This window comes from Chlamydotis macqueenii, chromosome 7, assembly GCF_036417535.1.
Source record: "Chlamydotis macqueenii isolate bChlMac1 chromosome 7, bChlMac1.mat, whole genome shotgun sequence".
NCBI classification, from domain to species: Eukaryota; Metazoa; Chordata; class Aves; order Otidiformes; family Otididae; genus Chlamydotis; species Chlamydotis macqueenii.
Window position 1 is genome coordinate 26,250,383 of NC_141562.1, and position 27,730 is coordinate 26,278,112.

General features: G+C 38.2%; 1 protein-coding gene across 2 annotated transcripts; it reads right to left on the bottom strand.

Moving 5' to 3' along the window:
- Positions 1-900: 900 nt before the first annotated feature.
- Positions 901-27,596, bottom strand: PCGF6 (polycomb group ring finger 6). Of its 2 annotated transcripts, XM_086752444.1 has the most exons (10): positions 27,201-27,576; positions 25,890-25,989; positions 24,375-24,471; positions 23,742-23,797; positions 22,886-22,945; positions 22,187-22,295; positions 18,211-18,238; positions 14,837-14,935; positions 8,575-8,661; positions 901-2,554 (listed from the first exon to the last, which is right to left on the bottom strand). In XM_086752444.1, the coding sequence occupies exons 1-10, from the start codon at positions 27,486-27,488 to the stop codon at positions 2,498-2,500; spliced, it is 981 nt and encodes a 326-aa protein (XP_086608570.1). In that variant the 5' UTR covers positions 27,489-27,576; the 3' UTR covers positions 901-2,497. The 2 variants fall into 2 exon arrangements, 1 of the variants encoding a protein (XP_086608570.1); XR_015259082.1 differs by lacking the exon at positions 18,211-18,238 and having other exon boundaries at positions 2,502-2,554; positions 27,201-27,596.
- Positions 27,597-27,730: the final 134 nt, after the last annotated feature.

The window sequence follows — 27,730 nt, forward strand, 5'->3', positions numbered from 1 at the left end:
GATATCACATGCAACAGATCAATTGTCCTCATTGAGCCACTGAAAGAATGAAGTAGGAAGTCTTGGCCTTCTGCATTTTAGCCGGCATGTGATCTACCCTACAGGAAGCCTCTCTTTGAAGATATCCAGAAGTCCCTTTTTAAAAAAGGCACAAAACAACAAACAAACCACCAGAAACTGACATTGACATCAGAGCCAGTGGCAGAATAGTCATCTTGAGGCTATGCAAGTCAGCAGTATCCTAGAATGCCATTAATTTGAATTAACTATCAGCTTCTGTGCAGCTGTTAAACTTCACAAATAACCCCTTCTGAAGTCATGAAGTTCAAGCCTGGATTAGGGGAGAATTTGCAATGTAAAATGTGACTACACTGCAAACTTTTTTTTTTTTTTTAAGCATAGAGCTGGATATAGAAGACAAAACCGTGAGTGATAATGAAACTGGAAGTGGCAGTAGGAAGCATATGAGCCAGATGTGACCAGAGCGGCAGAGGAAGATCTGGTTCACAGGGGACTCGATAACAACAACCATAAAAATGAATGAAAACAATCTAGAGGTGGCTTTGACAAAAAGATGTACACATTGAGGAAAAAAGGGATCCTGTAACTACATAGGATTATTTCACCTGTATCTGTGTTGAAAAAAAATAATCTTCACATCTTTATTGAGCTCTTTATCACCAAGATCCTCATTAAAATGAAAGTCACAGAAATTAAACATTACTCCAGTTAATGACACTGCAGTTAGCTCCAGTGGAGATTCTGGTATTAAACTACCCTTCACCATTCAACCTCCTAACTGAAATTTGTCATTCTAATAACCCCAGAGCACATCCAGCAGTTTCAATACCAGCTGCTGTAATTTTGAGGCTGACACGGCATGGAAATACGAGAGCCCAATTTTAAACTGGCTAAAATAAAGTTTATTTTACTGTTACAATATATAATCTCTTATCAACACAACTCACAAAGTGTTTACAAAATAATCTCATTTTCTGCTTCATTTTAAACACTACTTTCATACAAACTTTAAAGGTAAAATAGGAATTTGTAGCTAGAAATGTTTTTGTTACATTTTTTACAAGTATCACAAGAACTACTTCAAACAAGACTTTTTCTTATGGTGTTATCTTCACAGAAAAAAACCTGAATGTTTATTGTGAAGACCTGAGGAAGGATTCATGAAAGCTTTCTTTAGACAAAGGATGCTAGTCCTCTTAAGCTGACAGTGAGCAAGTGCATTTGAGCTAACTTACCTGCTCTGAAACACCTTACAAAGGAATCTCCTCCCTTTCCCTACGCTGACTATAGAGAAGAGAGCCTGATGCATAAGAGAGCTTTCATGAATTCCCACATGGATGACCTAGCATGCAGCAAGACCATAACATACAAAGCTCTGGTCCTTAATGCTACACAAGAAACCATGAAAGTCTTAAACAGTACAGAATTTGAAGTACTACAGTTGTCAGAAATCCTAGTATTTTAATATGTTAAAATTAAAGTTACCTAATGTCCTTTGTGAATCCGGTAGTAATAGGCAATTGTTAGGTTACTCAACCCTGATCTCCACTACAATGCACTAATACACATTAGAAAGAGCGGAAAAAGCTACCATTTTTACCACTGCTAGAAAGACATGTACTAAAGTGAAAGGATTTATGCTCCTTCCAGTCAAGTCAGTTGATAGATTTTTACATCACAGCAGAATGAGGCTGACAATGATTATTTTACATACAGCAAGCAGGTAGAAAGAGGTGCTACGTGTTTTTCATGCATAGTTTAACCAGCTTACAGCCAGCTCATCTCCGTTAAGGCTAGAGCTGCATGATTCACCATTTGGTATAAGCCAAACTACCAGCAAATATATTTCCAGTGCAAATAAAATTGTCTTTCTTCAAGAAAAACAACTCAATTTAATGCTACTTCTCAAAAAAGAATAGTTACAATGCATCATTTTTTACCTATTTTGGTCTGCATTTCTAAAGTTCCCTTCCTCTCCCCAAATCACATCCAAAGACTGATGATCGCAGTCAACTTTTTTTCAGGCAAATGACTGTCTCCTCCCCAGAATTAACTACACTGCCCACTGAAGTTCATCCCTGAGAGCACTGTTCTAGCTAGAAACTTAGAAAGTAAGCAATATCTCTTAGCTTAAGAGAAAAAAAAAAAAAGGCTGTTCACCCTGTGAGATCTTGTGGTTTTAGAAAGTAAGAAAAATGCAGCTACTCCGAGTGTTTAAATTCCCTGAGCTGAGTGAAATTTGAAGACAGTAATTTGTAAAACAAAGCATGGCAACATCTATAGCTGTACCTACAGAAGCTGTAATTTTTTATGGTGGTAAAGTCAGACATTAAATTACAAGCATACAACAATCAGTGGTGGTTCCTTTTACTTGCTTCCTGTCACAGGAAATATGATGGCCTTCTTTGGTGAAAAACAGCAGTGAAGAAGCTTGATGACTTCGGATTGTTTTGCCTTCTGATATTCTAGCAATCTTCTATGTTACAGTCAGTGGAGATACTACCAGGCCATAGTGCAGTACAAGTAAACCATCCTAGAGAAAAGAGAAAAATTGTATCATCATAGCAGTCCACCTTCTCCATGAGACATTTCTGTCACTGTCTGGTATGATGGTCATGTGACAGAACCTCAGCTTCAATCTCACTCACCATTTTATACCATGTCCCTTCTGTATGGTGAACACAAGTTTTGAAATACGAAAGCAAAGAATTATATTCCTCTCTCCTTTTTGAGATGGAGAAGGGTGTTTAAAAAAAAAGTAAAATCTACTTTTATTTTAAAGTTACAATGGAATTATCTCATCTTCATACAATAGGCTCTCATTTACAACTCATGCTCCTTTCCACATGATACTGCGGGGCAGGAAAAAAAAAAAGTAATCAGTTAAGTTCTAGAGGGTGCTGACAAAAGCTGCACTGGAAGAGCCCAGACTACTACTACTACACATTTATTAGATAATGAATACAACGGATTTAAAAAAAAAAAAGCTATTAGCTTATAAAGTCATGTTTCTCCTCTTCTGAGACTGCTCCACATAATAAGAGATCCCTTCACCTGTGAAACAAGACACCTCCTGACTCATTAGTCTTCCTGATGTCACTTGATTCACAGACAGCTGCTGTAAGATCTACCACTTAGTCTGCTTCCATCAGTGATCCACTGGGAATCTGACTTGTTGCATTAGACCTATTTATATGGACAGGCTTTAACAGAAGTTTTCTTTTGAAGAAAGAACTGCATTAATCACAACTGACAGGTTAGAACTTCTACAGTATTTGTCTTCTGATGTTTTTATCTATTAACATACAGGACCTAAGATAATGTATGTTCCAGAGAAGCTACATAGTTCTGTGTGAGGGCGTATACCAGCATATTTTAAAAAAAAATAATTAATAAAAAAAGTTAATTACAAAATAATTAGTAATGAGATTGTCACCACTTCACACATTCTGTATTATAATACAGTAACAATAGAAAGTACTGTATCAGTCTAAACACAGTGTTTTGGAAGAATATATATATATATATATACACACACACACACATTTTAAAACAACAACTTGTTATCTATGTAAAAATGCTTGACTGGTTGGCGTAGCCTCAACCACTCAAAAAAAAAGGTCTCTGAGCCACTTTCCATTGGAGGAAGTTTAAGATTAAGAAATTCATCTCAAAAAGACTCAAGAGGACAGAATGTGCTTTTCCATGCCTCCAAGACATGCTCTTTTTCTTCCTTTGGGAATTCTTTTCAGACAGTGCCTATCAACACCTCTAGGTTCTGTCTGGAAGATGACTTCTTATTAGAAAAATACCTTTGTTTTGCCTCTAGCGCCATAAAGTTCTTCCAGCAGAAAACAAACATAATTGCTGCTGTATTTAATTTTGATCTCTCTTGTACCATTAGTTTTCTTTAACTTTGTCTAGTAGCTAAATGATGCCACTGCAAACAAATCTACTTTTCGGGGGGGGGGGGGGGGGGGGGGGAGGAGGAGAGAAAAAAAGCAGTATGTTATTTTCAAAGGAAAAACAAAGTGAACAAGCTATTGGAGATTTCAAATGCAATAGTGAAAGAAAACAGATTCATAACGAAGGAGAACAGATCTGCAACAGCAATACTTCGATCAGTTTAGCCAACATGCTCATTTAGTAACACATTGAACTCTGCTTCTGGCTACAGATTTTGTCATTTACTTAAAGGGAGATTAACATTCTAAGTCAGGAAAAGAGAGCACCAAAAAAGGAGCCAAGTAAAAAGAAAATAAAAAATGTAAGGTCCTAAGAATGGCTACCTAGCCCCATGGTGAAAGCCTAGACAAAAAAAACACATGAGAAGGGCAAATATGCTACCTCCCTATATAATTTTCCAATTTCCAAAGCCTTTCTCAGAAGTTCCTGAACCCTAAGTCAAAGTAGCTTTATATCAAGTGCCTTCTGATGACTTTTCTTCTATTATCTTGATCTATTGCTTCTGAATCTACAAACTTCTGGCACCTCCAAGTGAAATCTAAAGGAAATCAAACTGAAATGCTTTGCATCACTGGACACGGTGGTGTCAGTCAGAAGATCAAGACTGAAGATCCGAAAAAAAAGGGATTAAAATGCAGATACTTTTCTTAAAATGAAAGCCAAACAGAATGAGGTCTCAGTGCTTATTACAAATCTCAAATTAGGCTAACTCAGACATGCCCAAAAGAAAAGCAAAATTAAATACAATCCCTTCTTTACAGCAGAACTCTCCAGTGTTCTTTGCCACACATTTGTGAGCCCTACCTGGAAAGACAAAAAAAACCCCAAAAAAACAACAGCAAAAAAAACCAACCCCAAACAAAACCCCCCATCCAAACAAACAACCAGAAAGGATTCCACCTGTTACACTCAACTATAAACTTTAGACTGGAAGTGAGAGATAGAAACATCACAGTATATACACCTTTGAATGTTATAAAAGCAGCAGCAACAAAAAGTGCCCCACTTTTCAAACTCAATATCCCCACAGCAAAGAGTAAAAGACTCCCATAGCAGATGCGTGGTAGAGGGTCACAATAATTACATCAGATCACAGCTCTTGCTGCCTACATCAGGAAAGACCAAAAAAAATTACAATGGCATCGGGTTACAAGAAGGTGAGAGTTACAAAGAGAGCATTACCACCTGCAAGACCTCTGTGCCAAAGGCCAAGGATATAAAGGAAGCTACTTTTTTAGCTTTTCCCATGTGTAAGCTCGTTATATCCATCAGCAATGCAGAGCTCTGAGGAAGCCAGTTTCAAACAAGTGAAAACAACTAGCAGCTTGGATCATGTTGCATTTGTGCAGCAGAGGGGAGGAAGGTAACACAGGGAGGAAATAATATTCCCATATAGTTAATAACAAGCTTCATTCCTCAGCTACTTGATCAAACTCTTACGTACAGGCAGATCTCAACACCTGGCAACAAAAGAGAGCTGGGGCTGTTCAGCCTGGAGAAGAGGAGGCTCTGGGGAGACCTTATAGTGGTCTTCCAGTACCTCAAGGGGGCCTACAGGAAAGACGGAGAGAGACTCTTCAGCAGGGCCTGTTGTGACAGGACTAGGCGTAATGGTTTCAAAACAGAGGGAGATAGATTTAGATTAGATATTAGGAAGAAATTTTTTTACGCTGAGGGAGGTAGAACACTGGCACAGGTTGCCCAGAGAGGTGGTGGAAGCCCCATCCCTGGAAACGTTCAAGGCCAGGTTGGACGGGGCCCTCAGCAACCTGATCTGGTTGGAGATGCCTATTATATGATTCTAAAACTGAGCCTTTTAAAAAATTCTATCAATATTTTTGATTTTTCCCTGGAGTAAATTCTACAAGATTTACACTGTTTTAAAAATTAAGCAAAGTTGCTTCCTTTTATATAAACTGTGTGCAGCAGTTTTCTTATGTTTTTGCCCTAATGAGAGCTAGAAATCCCATTTCCAGCTAACCAGAAAGATTCAACCAACCACTCAATTTCAGAAGTGTTAAAATATCTTGAGATCTACAAGATTAAACAATATTTATTCCTGATTTTTTAACCTTCTATCAACTACTCAGAAACTAACAGGGTAATTGTTTTCATTCAACCACTAAAATTAGTTGTCTATTTACTCCAGTTAAGACAACCCTAACAGGTTACTATGGGGCCAATATCAGGAATATTTATTTTACCATCAGATCACAGTTGATCTTCCCACACTTGAGGAAAGGCACATAGTTATGCTAAAATCCTTCTGGCTTGCACCTAAAGAAGACTTAAATTTCCTGAGGCTGTAAGGCATCACTACATATTGTTACTCAGTAGGAAAAAAAAGAACCCAACCCAACCCCAAATCTTCACAAAACAATCTTGAGCATTTAAGAACCATTCAAGAGAAGCAAAAGCACCTAAAAAATTACAGTGATTACGGTCCAGAAAAAAAAAAAACAAAACACACACAATATATGTTATGCTGCATTGCATTAGGAGAAATTGAATTTCAGGTCTTGGTGAAAAAGAAACAAGCCTTACCATTTTTACATTGCATTTTTTTTTTTTCTGGAGAATTATCTAAAAAACATTTGCCAATTTTTTTTTAATCCTAGAAATGCATCCTCTTGATTTCTGCAAAATAATATGCGAGACTACAAAACATGAAAATGTCACGATTATTTCAATACCAAAAAAGAGGCAACTGTGGTGGTAGTGTTTTTTTATTTTTTATTTTTTTTTCAACTTTCTTACTCTAACTATTTGGCATCCCAGGAGGTTTTGTAACAAAACAAAGAAAAGTTAAGGATGAACCTGATCTTTCAAATTTTCTGTAAAAAGTGACTATGAAAGCACAAGACTTCACAAAAAGTAAAGATCTTTTTCTGTTTGCCCAGTAGGGCAGGCTTGTGAGAATTCATCGCTAGCATACTGATTTCGTAATAATGAGACTTGAAACATCACTGGAGAACGTATCCAGAGACAACTGTTCTCTTTGTGGAGCTGCTGACTGGTACTTAGCCACTAAACATCAATCAGGCAGACCCAATTCTGGCAAGAAATGAAAGACATAACTTCAAGTCGGCAAATCCACTTCCGACAAGAAATGAAGCCAATGCAGTTTTCCTTAAAGTGCATTTCCCCAAGAACATTTTTTTCATTGATGAAAAGCTTTTGTGCTAAGATGAAGCCTAAACGCATGTACATTTGACTATATCCCTGGACTGAGAAATAAATTATCTCCCTGTTTTCTACTGAAGCTTTCAGTAGAGGGCACTTCCATCACTGTGTGTTGATTACTGCACTTACTTACAATGAATTCATTATGTTCAAAGCGGGTTTGTTACCAGTGCCGGCTTCCTCATAGTTTCTATTCCCCGCTCCCCAAAGCGGGTTAGGCTATATTTTCATTTTTTCTTTATATTATTATATAAATAGCTAAGACATCAAGTACTGCATTTATTCCCTTCGACTGTGGAAAGTGAGGTACACACCACAAGTCTCTAAGATTTTTAATGCTTGCCTACAATGTAGCATGAGCCACATAAATCTGCCCTGACTGTGGGATCCCTCCTAGTTAACCAAATCAGGTACAGGTGATGCAACGCCCAAGATATCTCAAAAATCAGCTTTCCACTTCCTGCCCCTGACACAAAAGCCCTTTTGTAGGGCTCAGCAGTAAACGTAAATGTAAAGGATTGTGCATGTGTGTGCACTAACAAGAGTCAAGAGAACTCAATTTGCTACTCTTTTAGCCTTTCTGCCACCTGCTTAGATTGCTTTCCAAATAAAATAACAACCAATCTAAATCCTATTTCTTCCCACTGTATTAGATTAAGCATTAACTTTTCAGACTTCCAAGTTTAGATTAATATACAGTTTACCATACATCATGATTTTACATCTGTATCTTACTATGCACTGGGCAGACTACTTAATTGTTTCTGCTGCACTTTTAAAGTGGTGTGACCCTTACCATTATAAAGATGCTTAAAAAGATTCCCAAGGAAACAAAAAAATGCTTTCTTATTTACAGAGCCAGCAGCACTTCAGACAGTAAGTAACCATCAAGAAATAGTTGGCTACACACTCATGGTGTGCCAGGACTGGCATAATAGGCATCAAGTCTATGAATTGCTTTCATTACTCCATATCTTTGATTTGTGATTTTAAAAGCACATTTATTCCCCTGACCCAGTCACAAGGCTAGGATTATTTGGGATGCTTCAGTTCTCTGATTTCTTGCAGAGATGCAATCATCAGGGAGGAAAACAAGGACTGTTAATTGAAAGAAAGGCTGATATAATTTATCACTGACAAGGTAGCAATTTGTTTCAGAACAGAAAAAAAAACCCAAAACAAACAAAAACCTCATACCCAGAGCATCATCAAGCCATCAAGAACACACTTAGCACATGGTATACCTCTCAACTCTTTTTATAAAATACAAAAACATTTTGCATAAGCTGGAGAGATTTTCTAAGTGACTTCTTCAGACAAGCTGGTGCTACCTGATAGCTTAAGAAACAAGTCTTCTATTTTAAAATAGAGAATCTGGCACAAAGCCCCAGCCGTTATGCGTACCTGTACTGCACTCTCTCCTATGGCTTGACGAATTTCCCTCAGTGTCTGGTAGTGCTCCAGCAGGTGATCACCACATATTATGTCTACCTGTGAAAGAACACAAACACAGTCAAGTTGAACACACCTTTGGACTAGCAAAACAACATCTAAGCCCTTTAAGTTTGATTAGAAGGGTTCACTCCTAGCATGTTAGACACCTTTGTTGTCCAAATGTATTTAGCATGCACAGCACTACTTCACTGCTCTAATGCCTCCCACCCCACACCCCTAACCTGCGGCTCACTTCTTGAACAGAGAGGAGAGTTTATTGTTTCACTCCTGGTTTGGTGCATCCGCTGAAAAAAAGCTGTTTAGTAATAGCTGTGATTAATTTAACGGGAATTTAGATCATGTATTAAAACCACCCCACAAACATCCAGAGACATCCATCAGTTGTAAAAGAGGGCAAGTTGTTTGTGCCACTAACAGAAAATAAGTAATTGCTACCCTCATTCTTTTCTTGAGTAAGAAAATACGTGAATAAGTCTGCTTAATATGACTGTTTGGAAGAAGTGTTTTAATAGAAAAGAACAGCTCACTGTATGCCACTGTCAGCAATTACTTCACACAGTCCTTCAAAGTGCAATCAATACTTCCGTGATGCAAGTGAAGGGCATACTCAGCAATTCTAAGCGATGTCCTCTACTGCAGCTAAACTATGTCTATGATGTCTGCAATTCTGGAGGAGGCACTTTTGTTAAGTAATTGTCCACAAAACCAGTAATTTTTGGGGAAAAAGAAAATCATAATGAGGTATTTTGAATTCCTTGCCTTGACTATTACAAAAAATAAGCTGCTTTATACAAAATTGCTACGAATTTACTGTGCATAATGTAAATCCAGTATCTAGCATTCCAAATCAGAGCAGCAAATACAGCACCGTTTCTCTCTCAACCGCAGCTTGGTTACAGTTTCCGTATGAGCAATTTCTAGATATGGACAGGAGAGAGCTCTCATCTGTGAAATACAATGACAAAACCTCCAAATTAAAGTTAAGAGCACTGACAATGAGCTGTCACACAGCTTTCTGCAAGGAAAATGTCTAAGATCTGCCACTGCAGTAGCTGAGGAGCATACTGCAATATCATCACGTATTCTATTATACAGACACTTTCCACTATAGGATGCACTCTGTGCTTCAGCTATTCAGTTCCCCTGGATTTATGCTCTTCTGCATGCTCACCCACTCTCTCTTGTTCTTAAAAGATTTAGAAAGATTTATGCTTCATTCTGGCAGACTGCTTTGTTCTGAGAATCAGGAACACAGAAATTCTAATCCTTAGAGGCTCAAAAAGGGCCAATTTATTCACCATCTGTATAGTATGAGAATGATGTACACATTAGGCTAAATATTAATGTGCAGAATATGTAAATTAGTTAGTAGTACTTCTATTTTTACCTTCTGGGAATAAACTAGTAAGTAAAAACTAATCTGGACATAACATTAAATATTGATTAGATATTGATCCATATACACACACGTGTATATATTTAACATCAGCATTTGATGTATTAAACAAAACCTGAAAGAAATATTTTTTTTGAAAGCTGGTTACAGTTATTTTTGCTGTTTCCCATGCATGCTACCCTCTACCATTATTACTGCAGGCAGACATGTCTGCTTTGCTTTCCAATGATATACGAGTTTATTTTTGCTTTATAAGCTTACTTTTCTAATTTCTATACCATAAGGTACTTAAAACTCAATTCTGCTCCCATTGCAACATATATACATACACATTTTATATATTCTACAGAAACAGAAAATCTAATCCATTTGCCCGATACAAGATGCAAACAGACACAGTGACAATTGCTGACAATCTTTCAAAACAGAATCAGAATGTTTGGTTGAAAAATATCCCACTGTTGATTCTGCTGCTCCAGTTTCAAATGGTAGTCATTAAAGACTCAGTATCTTCTAATAAACTGAGAAGAGTTTTTTCACATCTACTCTGTTAGAGTGCTCTGAATACCAAATGACTAATATCCTCATTCCAGCACTAAAGCCTGAATTTCTGCTTGCTAATTGTTTTGCTAGGATTCATTCTATAAGGACACGAGAATAAAAAAATATGAAAAAATGCCAGTGCAGTGTGAAAATCAGATGCAAAACATGCCTCAGAGGAATCCTTGTGCCATACAGGAATTAATATATTCCATTACAAAAGAGGCACCAGCAACAGAAGTACTATGAATTTACTACAATTTCAAGTGACTGGTAAAATTGAAGCCAGCTAGTTCTGACAGCTGGTGAGACAGCAGTAAATACAGTCTGACCTTTTGCTGAAAGGAAACATGAAGGTGTAGCTGCTGAATACTCAGTCGCTTTTGTTAAAATTCTTATTAAAACAAAGTAGCCTTTCCTTCATGACATTTATTTTCATTAAGTGGCATGTTTGCTACTAGAGCTATTTCTCTAAAAGTCACGATAACAATTATAAATTAATACTCACCAAGTAAGACAGAGATAAAAATGAAAAATTTTCATTTAAGGAACATCCCACATAAGGTTCATTCCATTGGGGCATTTGGCCCAGAAAGCAGTAGACCTCAATCAATAGTTTCTATGCCAACCCTTACTATACAGGGAAGGACAAGGAAAACACAGTTTTAGAGACTGACATGAGTATTTGGGCTTCTTATTAAAAAAGCTAGCAAAGCCTCCAGTTTTCTCTATCTGCTATTTACTTCTCAAAGGTACTAGATACTTCTGTTCCAGGGTCTAAGACTAGCATAAAGAAACTGCATCAACAACTACACTCCATGAGCACAGGCTTTCTTCCAATCTTTCCCCAAGCTGCAGTTTATACACATTCAGGATGCGCATCTAATTATGGAACATTTCCATTCCATAAGCTACATTAACGCATTCAGACCAGCAGAGCTGCAAGTCTTACAGCGGTCTCTCTCATCCTTACAGAATGAATGGCAAGAACGGATAATGCTGCTGCAGGATGGCCTCAAAGGAAATAACACTTTAAAGAAAACTTTCCATTTTCTCCAAATTCTTCAGCAGAACACAAGCTATACAGATGGGCATCAGATGTCAAAGCCAAATACCTAATGGATTCCAAATACTATAGCCTGTATTTAACTTAAATTAAATGTTATCTACTTAGTTATTACTAGCAATTCCAGTTGTTCAAAAACTGTTTTCACAACCCTCCAAAAAATTCCAGCAAGAACATTCAAGAGAGACCTTGTAATTAGAAATATATATAACCACATACAGAAAACTAATCATTGCCCAAAGCATAGAGATCAAAACAAAGGACCAGAAAGAGTAAATTGCAGTCTGTCAGCTCAAGTGGCAGATAAAAATAAATGAAGCCCTAACGAAATCTGAATCATAATCCATTTGCAAACTCAAATACAGAAGTCTGAAAATAATCTGAGGCAGACTAGGAAAAAAGAAAAAAGGCAGTGGCTTCAAAAATGCTTTACAAAATTCCTATACATACAATCACACATGAGTCAGATGGCTTATTCCACATTTTCATTAACCTCAATTCAACCCTCTTGTGCAGGTCAATGAAGAAGGGCAAATATTAGTTAATATTCCACATGAACAAATTAAGGCAGAGAGGTCGAAGTACAGTCAGTAGCTCAGAAGAATGAGTAACATACTCTGTATCACTTGGACACTGAACCAGCTGTAACAGAGAACAACATTCTCAAACAGTACTTTCGCAGAACACCCAACTAAGTTGATATTCAGTAGGAACCGACTGCATACACAGAATAACCACATCTGTATCCTTACTAGACATTTCAACAAAGAAACCAAGAATGCAACTGATACACTGAGGAGAGAAAGGAGGAAAGACTCTGTACCTTCCTAACAGTCAAATCTTTTCACATCCCAGGTAAGGCACAATTAAACACTGGGGCACCAGGTTTTCCGTAGATAAATGTGGAGGAAAAAATACTGCAAATGCAGTGCATTTTAGCTCAATAGCGCCTGAAATGTGTTTCTGAAAGAAGTTTTCTAACTTCCCAAGGGAATCTAGTTCTTGGACTCTAGTCCCAAGTTGAGCGCACCAAACTCATAACATTTTATATTAAAAATGATTGCTTTAGGTAATGAATAAACAGAGAGAGTTAGAAGTCAAGACTAAAGAACTAACATAAAAACCAAAAGCTTCTTGTCCTAAGTTAGTATCTGTCTCCTCTTTAGCATACTTTGGGGAAGTCTACAGGAAATGAACTACTGGAGTTCTCCACTCTCTTCCAAATTTCTTCAGCAAACTAAAAAAGCAGCCAAGCACCTTCTACATTTATGTTCTTTGCACATACGGTTTACAACCTATTTCCCTAAATTCTTCTGCCTGTGCTAATTCATATTCAGGTTCTCCCTAATTTTGTTTTACAGTTTCTGTTCTATTAGCCATCCTGTGAAGTCATGATTCATTAGGCTTATTAATCTTCAATGACATACCTGATGTCTCTTCTGCATTCTGTGTGTTTATCAACAAACCATCAGCACCAGTTCTTCATACTACAGTGAGAAGGTGACAGCTCAGTACAAACACTCCTTTAATCTTAAGTCCCCATGTGATAAAGAAATGATCAATCAGGACAGGAAAAATACTTCCTGCTTCATTTCCTTAATTTCCTAATCTTTCTAAAATAAGCCTGAATATCTTCAAGAAATCAGTCATGATTTGTGGCACGAAGATTGACTACAGGTTTCCAGTGACCAAAGAAATACTAGCTGAAAAAGATAGGAGCAGATCAGTTAGGAGAAGAAGAAAAAAAAAGTAGACAAAGGATCTGACTGTAGAAGAATGCAGATTTAACAGTTCCTCCAGACAGGCAGGGCTTGCACAGAAGAGACCAAGGTGTTAGAACTAGCCGGTGATTGTGCCTTCCTCCAGAATGGCAAACTGCATTCTAGCAGAGATTAAAGTGACTGGATCAGCATCAAGTAACATATCGAGAAAGGCAGCCTATGACATCGTCAGCTTTTTAGACACAGCAACATTTACCCAGTAGTGGATCATATCCTGTCTGGTGAAGTCCAAGCAGAAAGTAACTAACAGTGGAAAAATTCTAACGTTATCTCTGTTAGATAAATTTGATTGATTGATAGATATCTTGATTTTGAAAGATCGGTAACTGCAGTTTCCATTACGAACGCTCAGGGTTTCTGAAAATTAAGATTCTGATGTACTAAAGAAAACCCAAACAAAACAATTCCTTCCCCTCAAATAAACAACTCAATCAATGCAAGTTTCTCTAGCCTCATTTTGAGGATACTTTTATTTGTTTACGTTATCAAGTCACCACCATCTGAAAGCTACAGACTTTCACTGAGAGGAAACCAGCAAATGAAAACATATTACTTCCTCAGTACGATGATTAATTTATATCTGATTTGCTTTGTCACCACTGAGAAGTGAAGAGGCATGAATACTCATTACTGAGGCACACAGTCATGCTGTATGCTCAGTTACCGCTGCATGAAAACACAGCCTTAACTCCAAAGCCAGCTTAAGTGCTCAACATGGCTTCCAACATTTGCCTACTCCTGTCAGTATCAGCTTGATTTACCAATCGACAGCTTTAAGAATTGTTTACACCTTACAGAACTCCTGCATCTTCTGAACTGAACGGTTACTTAAATATATCAAAGAACTGAAAATTAGGTTTGACATACATTCCTATCAAAATGGTTGAGAAAGATAAAGTAAAATTCTTTTGTACCATATTCTCCTTTGAATTCTTGATTCCAGGCACATGTCTACATTTGCTTTCACACTCTTCATTTCAACACATCCATCCATAGTATCATTCTTTCTTAGCCCTTGTTGCTTGCTCAACATTCAGTTCTAACTCTACTGTTACTCAGCTCCTGCCTCAAGCTCCACCTTCAATTCTCTCGCACTCCCACACTTTCCCGTCTATATACCCAGTTTTATCTTTGGAACAGCACAATCTTTTGGTTTTGAATTTCATCTGCTGAAATGTTATATGGCACTTTAGAAACTCTATGCAAATAATAGAAGTATCATAATAAAAATTTAAACATGTTACAAGTAAGTTGGGAGACTTGTTCCTTGCAGATCACAGTATTTCAAACATTTCATTTTTTAACCCTTACTGCAAGAAAAAACCCTAACATTACCTCTACGCTCTAATGAACAATGGAAATGTTCTATCTGAAGTGCAGATCATTGATGACAGTGAACTCGTACAAGTGCCATTATGAGTCGTATACCTGACAAGTAGGGTCCAGATCCATTTTTCTTCTGAGAAATTTCTCCACATGTCCAACTGTTGCCTCCCCTGAAACACGCACAAACTTCTTTTCCAAAGGCTGCAAAGAATAAACGTAAAATGTTAAGACAATGTATATTTCCAGCCATCATCCCTTGTAAACCGTAAACCCAAGTGAAAGCCCAATAACACAGGGAGACACCTTAAATTTTTGGACCCACCTCTGATCTCCTTCCAGATTACCTCATAGGGAAAGGACTAAATATGTATTAAGACTCCAGCTTCAAGCTTCCAGCTTCCTGCTGTTTCAAACAACATTTAAAAATAACCAACTCCTGACTTCAGTACTATTTCACTATTGAAGTACCAGAGAATGATACTTAGTATTAATTCCTCATAGAAATTAGCATTTGACAGCATTTTAAGGATTTCTCCACCCACAAGCATTCACTCATCAGAAGCACATGAACTATTTCCTAAAGTTTCCTTACTGTCCCCAAATAAAGCTTGTGTACCAAACATGATTCAGATTAAACAACGTCATTTTATAATGCAAGGAGCTTAAGTCCTTTAGCATTCTAGAGGTATTATGGCTTGGGCTGGAATCAACTTAATAGTCCATGAAATTCCAGAATCAATTAAAATATAGTACTACACAGAACACAAGGGCAAGACTGGTCTGAAACCTTTTTGTATCATTTATAAATACTTTCACAGCAAGGACTGCAACAAGAAGACATCTGTTATGCCAGTGTCAAAAACTTTAATGAGTTTCTCTTCTACGGATAAAATTTTAAACAGCTGACTAGTGATACGAGCAGCTAAGCAAAGAGGCACAAAGGCAGAGCAGATGATTGCATTCAGTGCAATAAACGGATTACCTTTTGTGTCAATTAATTGGATTTTTATATTGACTTCTGAACAGCTGTGATTTACCATCCAGGTTCACAATATTCTTTCACTTCAAGAGAAGGGTTAGAGGGTCATGGACTACCCTTGAATTCAATCATGAATTTAAATACGTATCCATGATAACTGTGGGTTTGGAACAATAGTTTGATTTATTCATGTACAAGAGCTAGAAATGCCAGTCAGACCTGATCTAGGGAACCATGCTGCTGAATTTATGCTTGCTGCATGTATAAATCACAGTTTATGGCCACAGAGCTTGTAAATTGTTCTCTACCCTCCATCCCCACTAAAAAAAAAAAAAAAAAAAAAAAAGGAAAAAGAAGTTTGTAAACCCTTTATATATGAAGTTCAACACTTAGTTCAGAAAAATAAGACAGAAACAAGTAACTGAGGACAGGGCAATGCTAAAAATTTATCAGAGTATGTTTTATGAAAAGTGGGTATGAATGAAGATTTGGAAGGCTGATAACTAAACCTCTTGGTCAAGAAGTGGAATAAAAAAAAAAGCATGAAGATATAAAGTGTAGGGAAGAAAATGAATATAGAAAGGAAGAAGCGGTAGAGTGAAGCGAGGGGTTAACATACAGCAAGGAATTTGAAAAAGCTGCAGAAAACTACCAAAAAGATGTGGTATTTCTTAAAACTCACACAGATGATAGTGAAGTCTAAACATGCATGTAAGCTGAGTGGCACTTTAGTCTATGCATAGTAAGATTATTTGCAGCACAGAACTATTCACTGTGAGTAATGGTGGGCAGCCTTTCATCTTCAACATCCTCACAACACTGGAGTTAAAGTGAGCAGGTATATTTACGGCTTAAAAGGGTAGGAGGGAAAACAAAGCACACACAAACAAAAAAAATCCCTTTCCTGAATCACAAACACTCCTTAAAGATGTTTGAGCCAAGTATCTTTTTCAAAAGGCATCGGAATGGCAACTTTCAGACAAAATAAGTGTCTGACACAAATTTTAATATTACAACACAAGTTAATAAAACGGTTGAACTGCCTGACAGTTATTCTTGTGTGGCTCAAAATGAAGAGGATAAAAAACAAAGCAGAAAGAAGGGCAAATATGAGACAGGAAGGATGGAAGGTGATACAAAGGCAAGAAGACGAAAAAATAGTGTGGAATGTATGAGCAAAAAGAAGTAAAAATGCTGGGTAGGTGTGGGTGTGTAACAGACGAAGAAAATTGACTGCAGACATTTCCAGGAATGCTGCCTCCCTTCTACAGATTAATTTTGTTTTGCCAAACTATACTTACATTTCAACTCTTTGTGAAAATTCTTATTTCTGTATTTGAAAGTTTGAAATTGCCTCCTAAGCTCTGCCATAACAAATGTAAATAGTATGAATAACTGGAATCAAATCTAACAGTTTAGATCTGTGCCTGAAAATATACTGATTAGAAATCATCTCAGCTGAAAATATGAAGGAAATCAGTAAAATGGTACAAGCAGGACAATTCATATTTAAGTTACTAACATGCTTTTTTTCTCAAATTCTTCAACAGTAAAATTTTCCTGCTAACTGTACCAGTTATGTGTTTCGTATGATACTATTCCATGCCAGTCCATCTTTTGAGTCCTACAATTCCAATACAATGAAAGATTAAATGCAACATATACCAAGTAATTTTAAATTACATCTCCTTGCCCTTGAATAGAATCTTGTTTTCTAATGTTCAGCCAAAATAGTGGAATGACACACTGAGCATCTCCAACTACAGTATATGAAATAATGAAGGAAGGAAACAATATGAAGCTAATCTATGAATTTGTACTGAAGCAGCTCACAAGATGATCTATATTGGAAGAAGAGCCACATTCTTCAGCAAGAATTGGGAACGCTATTTCTGGTTTAGCAGAACAGCCAGCGTTCAGACAACAAACATTGTTAGTGAAGGGATGGAGAAAATAAGCTTTCTGCTGCTAAGGACATGTATAGACATGTGACATGTCTAGACAATTTGTATGGGTTTTTGCTACATGTTTAAGTGCATAGCAATTTATTACATTATTGTTACACCTCAGGGTACGCTTCCTCTGAATAACCTATGCAAGCTTTCCACTACAATTAGATAATCTTCTTCAAAAAAAACCAGTATTTTAGACAATGTCTACACCTTGTTTAGGATTCCAATAAAAGCCACAGTAGTGCACCTTCCAGAGAGATGCAAGGACAACAAGCTAGAATCACCTAGGTGAAATTTCATCAGTATCATTCCCATTCTCTCACCAAAACTTTAATTTATGTAGGCTCAGAAGGATTCTTTTCCTATTCTGTGATGCTACACAATAATAGGTTTGAAAGTACACTGTAATCCAAAGTTGGTTATTACTCTGCTGATGAAAGTTCAGGTTGCACTCAGTGTAAGAAAAACAAACTAAATTAAATACATTCAGGTTATACATATTTCTGAAGTAAATCATACGAGAAAAATTAAAATCACATCTGCACCTTAAAATTCCCTGTGCCTTCGTTAGCTCTGAAAAACAAGAGAAGAGTAAACACAGTCAATATTGCCACGGTTAACAGTTATAAACACCCTAAAGCTCTTTATAATAATAGTAACTTATTGATTTAGTAGTCTGGCATATCAAGCTTATTTTTTGAATCAAGTTTGTCCTTTTCTTAAACTAAACTCTAATACATGAAATTAATATTAGATTAAATTTTTATATCTTTTTCTGCTACCCTTTATTTGGTACTCCATTTTTCTTGTGAATTCAGCTATTTATGATTTCAATGCCTGTCTACATGAAACAGAAAAAAACAACATAACCTAAAGCCATCTTCATATGTAACATAACATTAATTTTCATAGGAATGGGTTGTAACATTAAAACGCTGCTTAACCATCCATACTTCTTCATCCTTGATATTTGAAACCTTAACAGACAGACAGTACCTAAGGAGTTGCTGACAAAACATGGCCAACCATTGAAGAGACTTTCTGGGCCAGCTGTTGGCCTTCCAGACTATTTATAACACAGGATTAATGCAAATATTATCTAGGAACTCAGAAAAGCAGCAGGTGTTTCTCTGGAAGGTGAAATACACACAAAGGTGGTAAATGACCAAATTCCCAGCTGGCTTCAACAGAGTTTCATTGATTCAAAGAGTCTGAGCATGTAATCTACTACTGATCTCTGCTCCACGCCTCCATCTTGTACTACAATGTATAAATTTCTCAATTAATTAAGCCCAATTCATGACATTTATTCTTGCACTGCATTAGCAAGCGTGCATGTATGACTGGGGGGGGAAAGGCAGTATTTCATTGCACTGGAGAGGACAAAAAAAAACCCAAACATCACTATAAATTGACTATACTCCTACTGATCATTTGATATAGCAAACAAATGTGTTTGTAATGCTTGTGCAGACCACCCATTAGCATGGCACTTCAAGTTACTGTAACTGAGTATGTCCACCTCTAAATATGTACCAGCTACCAGAGTTAAGTAAAACTATAATCAAATTCTGACACAAAAATAAACTCGAAGTTACTAAGAAACAAACATAGAAAAGCTTTTCAACTACAGCTGTCATTTTCTTTGACACAGTTCCACAGCCACAGGCAACTAGATAATATACCCTAAAAAAACACAAGACAGACAGTCAAACTTTCAAAGTATCAACTCCTGCTGGCTAGCTCAATCTATTACAAGTTTTCTTTATCTAAAGAGCTTTCTTAAACTCTCATCACCAAGATAAGCTCTTTGATTTTGACCTTTGAAAAGGAAAATATATTAATCTTAAACATGTAAAGTATAAAAGAAGATCACAGGTTTAAAAAGGTCACTGAAGTAAATTGCAAAGTAGATGCTGTTAAAGCATCATCTTTTTTTTGTTAGAAACATTCTGCGCTTCCCTCCATATATGCAACAAAACCACAGTGGACAGCTTCACATAGTATACATGGTATTTGCAAAGTATTACCTGCTTTGCTGCCAACACTGCAATGGAAGCTTGAAATAAAACTACCAGAAAAACAAATACATCAACACAGATTCTAAAGTCATTTTGTTTCACAGACAGGCAGATAGGTATTTGCTAGTTTTGAGGTCTAAGTTGCCTGACATCTTCCTTTTGCTCTGAAAAAAGAAAAACGTACCTGCTGAGAATGATAGGGTGGGGGGGGGCAGAAGTAATCAGGAGACTTTCACAGTGACGATCTAAAATAAAGTACTTTCACTACAATGATTCCAAACTGTATCTAATTCCACAGCCAAGAAGATCCAAGGAAGCTTTCATATACAGTCACCAAGTGTTCTAACCTGAAAGGGACATCCTTGGAACCAAAATCTAATTCCTGTTTTTAAAAATCACTCTGCAATGAAACTATCACTGAGAAGGGCATCGGGCTGTTAGTATAAAAGCATGCGCCTCCCCCCCTTCACTCCATATACTCCCTCTGCCACCTGCTGGGCCAGTACAGCAGTGGCTGGTACCCATCACGGGTCCCTGAATGGGCATCCCCCAAACTCCTATCTAGATGGTAACTTCATGAGATACAGTCACAGTAATAAAATAACAGCATATACAGTCCTAACCCAACACAAATGTAGGGAAAATAGCATTAGATTTACTCTTTTCTACCTAGATTCTAGGCAAAGTATTTCACCTTATGTCTGTATTTATCCATTTAACCACATTTTACCCAATGGGCTAAAAAGTATGGATGAGCACCAGGTCACTGGGACCCTATACTAACTACATGATGCATTTTATACCACATTCATTAAAGGGAAAAAAAAAAACCTTTATAAGTATCATTTAAAACCATATTTAAATTAAGTTTTGAGTGTACAATACACAACGGTCACAGGCTGAACAGCTATATATTGTCTCTGCTTTCCTCTCGTGTTCAACACATGGGTCTTGGCTTTACTCATGACAAAGTTGCTCCTAATGCAAAAGCATTAGTTTCCTCAGTCTCATTTCTTCACCACATGAATGTATTTCCATACCACCCCACTCAGCAGAATAGCAGTATAACACATTGTTTAAAAAGAGGAACCTGAGACAGACTGTGTTAAAAGATAACCAAGAACTCCAAGCGCCAATTTAGGACATCCAGAATTGGATTTTTCTGCAGAACACTTCATACTACTGTTTTAGTCATGACTACCACTGATTTTAGCTGTGGTTCTGAGCTTTCAGCACCTTTGAGTCAGGCATACAGGAAATGAACACTGAAATTAAGTTAGGTATGCAGATTCACAAGAACATTCTACAACACAGTCAGAGATTGTTCCCTAGAGGTTTAGCTCTAAGACCTTCTGTTTTCTTCTTGCAATCCCACTCCTCATACACTTAAATAAGCAAAGAAGATGTGATGGCCAACACAAAAAAAAAGGCAACAGAACAAAGAACCTCACATCACCACCTACCTGACTCAAATTTACCCACGGAGGAAATTTGTTCTGTACTCTGAATAAAGTGAGACACAGTGGAGACACTGGACATAACATATAAAAAGACTAGGACATGATGTCTACAAAGGGTGAGGTTGAATTGAGACAGTGTGATTTGCTGCTAGAATTTCCCAGTTTGAGGCCTTGATTTTACATCATTTGCGTAATAGTTTGCTATGGTTATATACCAGAGTTCTCTGCATATTTTGTTCAGACAAAGTCAGGCCAAAAGCAGGCACAATCTGGGTAAAGGGAGTCGCACATCAATCAAGCTGCTTCCCCCCACCGCAACTGAGGTTCTGCACTGTGTGGTGCTAGCAGAGTAGTTACAGCTTTCAAGCCTTTCTCAATTACCATTTCTCAGTCACTAACATATAAATCTGCACACTGCCAAAGCAATGCAGTTTCACCTTCCTGCATTCCCGAAAGCAACTTAAGTGTTTGGCTGGGATTTCCCCCTCCACAATCAACAGCAAAGGGTGGCTCCTGATACAAAACCTCAGCATAATTCATTAAACTCTGTGAAACTGTCAGGCAAACTTAATGGTAGACCACATTACTACCCCTGCCTGTAACACCTAGGGGAACACTGCTCTTGCTGTCCAGGTTGTAGTGGTCCCCTAGTTACACGAGCAAGTCCTAGCACAGTTAGCACTAATGGTGATGTTACCTACAGGGATTAAGGAAGTGTAAAAGATAGGTATTCCATCACTCAGTTTACTGAGACTATGCTACTTCATTAAAAAAAAAATAAACCACATTTAAGTTTTAAGACTACACTTTTTAGGAAGCAATTTTCATAGGAAGACACCTTACACATGTAATTATCTGCACCATCTAGCTATGCACAGCTGGTTGTCATTATTGCATTGTATGTTAAAACCAGCTCCCCATCTGCTATTTGAGATGGAAGAAATGCACATTCCATGAAAAATAAGACCCAGTAACAGTTCAACACACACGAGCAGCACCCTCATGTCAGCCATTTGCTCTTACATTTGCCCACAACTCACCCAATGAACTCCAGAAGTATGGAGATGTCAAGTTCTGGTGGGATTCGGAACACAGAGCCCAGAACTTTTCGAGGTCTTCCTCTGCTCACTGGAACTGGCTGTGGGACAGCTAAAATATTCAAATAGCCAAAATGCAAACACAACTTGAAATAAAAGCAGGATAAGATGCTAACATGTGCCAAGCAAAACAGATGAGCTCCTAAGAAAAAAAGAGCCCATGCAATCCATCCTATTTTTTTAAATGACTAAATCAGCTCTTTATACATTTCATGCTGCGTATCTGAACCAGCACTTTATTAGATTTCAGTGTGGCACCTCTCCAAAGAGCTGTTTATTTGACAGTAAGACAAAAATTGAAGTTCTTATTTTTACTCTTCTGTAATATCTATTATTCATTAAAGGCCAGAAAATAAAGTTAACACACATTTTATATATATTTCACAGTTGTAGGCAAAATATGATCTGTTAAAAAAAAAAAAAATCCAACCACAATCTGGGTTAAGTGCTGCCAGTTCTATCTTCTACTTTTGTAATTTGAGAACTGTGACAAGTCACAATAATCAGACAACCAAGAATCCCATATTTCCAGTACTACCTATCTTCTTCAGTTGTGAGCTAATATTTCAAGGAAAGCTCTTAAGAATAAATGGTATAGTAAATATTGCCTTAACAGTGTCTTCTAAAGTGATTACAGCTCACCTGGTTTGGGCACTTCTAATCCTCTTTCTTTATAGAAGTCATGCATTTGTTTTTTCTCTCCTGAAAAAAAAGCAAACCCACAATACAGAACAGATTGAATGTTATTTCAGATGCTGAGAATATCCATAGAATTTCCAGTAGTCAGAGCAGTAAAAACTTTCCAAGTTCCTACAGCTCTTCACCATCACTAGTATTCCATACAAGGCTGGGACACTTAAGATATCCAGACTAAGACTTTGTTAGTAAAAACTGGGAAGAAATCAGAGAAACTGGCCATAAATCATACTGAAATAGCTGCAAAAACTAGTATCCTTCTGGCTGTCACTACTCTATTTTTATACCATCTACAGTCCATATATATCCACTAGATGTGAATATTTCACTCAGGCCACTCAGGTGGATTGTGCAGATTCATTGGCTTCCCAAGTTCAAAGTAAATGACATGTGACAGTGAATATACCGAAAATCAGACAAATAAGTGTGGCAGTGTGGAAAAAATAAAAGCATTTGAGACAATCAGTCTTAGCAACTTTTACCAACTGAGGCGAGTGAACTTATTAGATGGAATGGTATTTTCTGTACTTATACAAAAATATGAGCCATGATTATGAAATATTATCTGGATGTTTATCTAGATACAGTGACACCCGTGTTTCATGAGACAGGGTACATACCGCTATCCAACAGCTTTTAGCAGTCAGAAACATGTCAGCTGGCACAGCTAATTCATGAAGATTTATAACCAAACGTTACAAAACTATTTTAAAGAGCCCACAGTAGAAAGGAGGCTTCGAATTACTCTGTTTTCTGTTCAGTCTTTTCAGTTTCTAGATGGTAATAAAAAGAAGGGACTTACTTTCCTCCAAATTGACAACTAATTTATAGACTATGTCTTGCAGTTGCCGGTCCAGTCTATTAAAGAGAAAAAAAGAAAGCTTCTTTGGTGCAATACAGAATGGTTTTCATTAAACTGTAACAGAAATGCCAAATACACTGTTGAAATATGACACACGTGACGAGAAGAGTGACAGAACACCAACCTCGTATTTATCTAAATTCATGTCCTGACAGGAGAGCTCCAACAGAAGAAGCCATGTAAAGTTAAAAGAACCACTCTTCAAGAATTCATGAACAGTTCGAGAAACTAAAATCCCATTTTCAGAATTATAAGTATACCATGCCAACAAGGCTTTGCTAAAAGGAAATCAAAGCAAATACTTAAGATCTCATATCACCTTTAATTGAGCAAATGCACAAAAATACCCAGACTGGGGGATAACAAACCCTAGAAAGGGATATAAACTAGATTAAACAAGAAATTGAGTATTTTTATCTTCACTATTGAGATGAAGCTTACATAAACAGTTTCTTGTAATTGTTCCTTGATTTGAAACAGGAAAGCACTACAAGTCTGCAAAACAAAACATTTAAAAGCAAGCAGCAAAACTTGAAAAAAGTTACCCCTATGAAAACGGTATGAACTTGTTACCTGATATTATAAAGGGGCTGTGTCTGATGTACAACGATATTGCATTTCGGACATCTGTTGCTGTAGTAGAAGTGCCTCACTATGCAGCTTTTACAAACTGTAAAGAAAAGAAAACCCATAAAAATCACACGTCCATTATACAATACCATCTGTTTAAGCAAGAGGAGCAATTACACCCAGACTTCTCAAATAAAATTCATCAGAGACAAAACAAAGCAAGTCCTTCAACTTTCAAACTCAAATAAACAGCAGCTCTCTGCCTGTACAGGATACAACACTCCAGAATATTCCATTAGGATTACTCCTGTGACCAATCCTAAGGTGTTCAATGTTGTAATCGTGTTACCCAGAACAAGAGCAGAGCTAAGACAATAGAATACTGACTGCTGCAGATAAAATGTTTGCTGATAAGCACCCTACAAACAGTAGAAGAGTCAAGGTAAGAAATTATAATTCTGTCATTTTCGTTGTATTTTATGCATACTTTAAACATTTGGAAGGAAAGCTAATGAGTGGAAATATCTAGAATAAATAACCTACTATTGAATTGGCTCCATGTCAGCCTGAACACATCAAACTTTTCCACAGCACTTACCAGGAAACTTATAAGACACCACCACAGTTGCACCTGCAATATTATGCTATTCTTACTAACAGTTGTGCATTTTCCTAAATTACAAACTACACTGAATATTACATAGTATATATCAAACTAGTAAGCAGTGCCTCGTAAAAGGTAGGAAAAAAAAAAAAAGAGGGAGAGAGAAGGGGAAAAAAAAAGTTTTCGCTCTATGTAGCATTAGTGGCTGGGACTAGGAAGTCAAGATTCTTGGATTCAGGTGGGAACATGGGTGTGGCTGAAAGAGTCAGCTTCACAGAAAGGCATTTTTTTAATTAGCTTTGACAGAAAATAGTTCTGTTAGCAATGAAAAAAACCTGTTAACACAACACAAGGACTGAGGGGAAAAATAACAAGACAATAGCAGTGACATCAATTTTTTTACTATCCACATATTCTACTCAGCAGGTTATAGACTAACCATTCCATGGGCACATGTAACCTTTTCTGTACCTGAACTGGTACTTCCACACAGCTAATTCCTGTGTTTTGTGAACTTTTAAGCTCCTTCCAGCAACAGTGTAGGAAACTCTCTAGTCCATTATGACCAGGGCCATTCAACTTACTTTTTTTTTTTTTTTAAAGAGGTTCTCTACAAATTTGAGTATGTAACTGAGAAAATAATGTAGCATCTCTGTTTTTGTTTTACCTGGGCTTCACCTTTCCCTACACCTTCTTCCCTCTTAACCTGGGAAACTAAGCTGACTTCATGATTGATTGATTTCATGATTTTCTGATGCTTAAAATATCCACAAATGTATTTTCCTTAAGGAACAGAATAAATACAACACACATTCACATCAAACAGAATTATCTTTGTGAAGCCAGAACATCTCAACAGCTGATTTTTGTCTGAATTTGCAACAAACTCTTAGAATGACAACACTGATACTTACAGGTGTGCAGACATTCTGTAATTGTTGTAGCATCAATAAAGTAACCTTTGCAGATGGAACACAAGATGTAAGGGGTCAACTCTGCGAGGTTTATCATACGCTACAAACAAAGACAGTTTGTAAGAGTTTGGATACACAGGCTAAGCCATGAAACTTCCTTATTGCAGCTTCTGAAATATTACAGCTTTAAACCATGAAAAAAATCTGGATCAACATGCTACAGAAATGGGTTTTCCCAAGATGTCAATCATTCCTCATACATAGCTCTTTTCTAAAGACTTCCATCTAGTCTTCTAAATTCATCTTTTTGTGAACAGCAATCCAATTTGTTTCATGAATTATATCTGAAAAGCAAACTATAAACAATCCTTTTGTGAAAAATTATTTTGGATAAACTCTGTTAAAAGAGTATCAGATAATGAGCAAGCTTGAAGCCAATACCAACAGCAAATAATATTATTTGAAAATGCTCAGTAAGCGTGTTGGGGCCCCCAATTAAGACATATTAACTAGTGTTGTCCCTTGTTTCTACACACAGTTAGGGATTACACAAATACACACTGAAGCAAAGACTGAAATTTCACTGCTCTGAATTTTGGTTACGACGTACATTTATCAGGAACGCATAGAAGTAGTTCCACAACAATTTTCCTGTCAGGAGACTACTATTTTAAAAAAAGAACAAGTTTATTCTATAGTAATGATCTGAGATCTGACTGAGAAAGGTAACACATTAGACTTCTCTGTTCTGTTTCCTCTAGTCTCAAACCCAGACTAAGAGGCTTGCCTTCCCTCGATGACACCATTCATTTTACCAGCCTCTCAGCTACGCCAGAAGCTTGTAAGGGCTTCATTTAAACGAGACAGATAAAATGAACTTGGGTAATAACAAAGAGCCTATTACCACACGGCTTACGTTGCCTAAGCAGGGGTCCAGATTCGCACCTGGAAGTTTTCAGAAGTCCCCAAACGCAGCTAAGTTGAAGTCCGCCACTTACAGGACCGGTGCGGACTTCTGCATGCACCAGGCCTCACCTGAGGACCACAGCAGCCTCCCCGCCCGCCCTCCGCCCCCTCCTCACAGCTCGGGGCCGCCCCCGCACCCCGGTCTCTCCGCTCCGCTATGGCGGCGGCGGCGGGGAGCGCGCGCCCCCGCCTCGAGCCGCACGCGCCCCCTCGGCGGCGCGGGGCACGGCGGGAGCGGGGCCTGGGGCGCGCGACGCAGCGGTGGCGCCGGTGGCGGCTGGCGCGTGCCCTCGCCTCAGAGCACGTTCCCCACCGCCCCCCCACCCCCTCCCCGCCACCCCCTACCTCCCGGTCGTCGTCCGAGTCGAGCTCCCCGTCGTCCGTCCCGAACCGAGCGCCGGGGTCCCCTTCGAGCTCCTCTTCCTCCATCTCCTCCTCTTCGTCGTCTTCGTCGTCGTCCTCATCGCCGCTGGACTCCGAGCGGCTCCGCTCGAACTCGAAGGGAATGGAGCGCGACCCCGAACAGCTGGGAGCACCCTCCATCTCCTGGTCCTCCTCGCCCGGGCCCGCGCCTGCTCCATCCCCACCCGACAGCCCCGAGACCACAGAGCCAGCGTCCACCTCCATGTCCATGGCTCGGGGTGGGGGCGGGGACCGGGGCAAACGCGGGACGGTCCGCGGGCCGCCTGTGGGGGGCGGCGGGAGCGGTAGTTCGCCAGTGCGGCCCTCCTGGTGCGCATGCGCAGCAGCTCACGGGGCATGCTGGGAATCGTAGTTTAAGCGGACATGGGGGTCGTACCATTGCGCATGCGCTGAGGCTCAATCAGCTAGCAATTTTGATAGTCTGCAGCTTTGTTTTCTTACAGCCTTTTTAC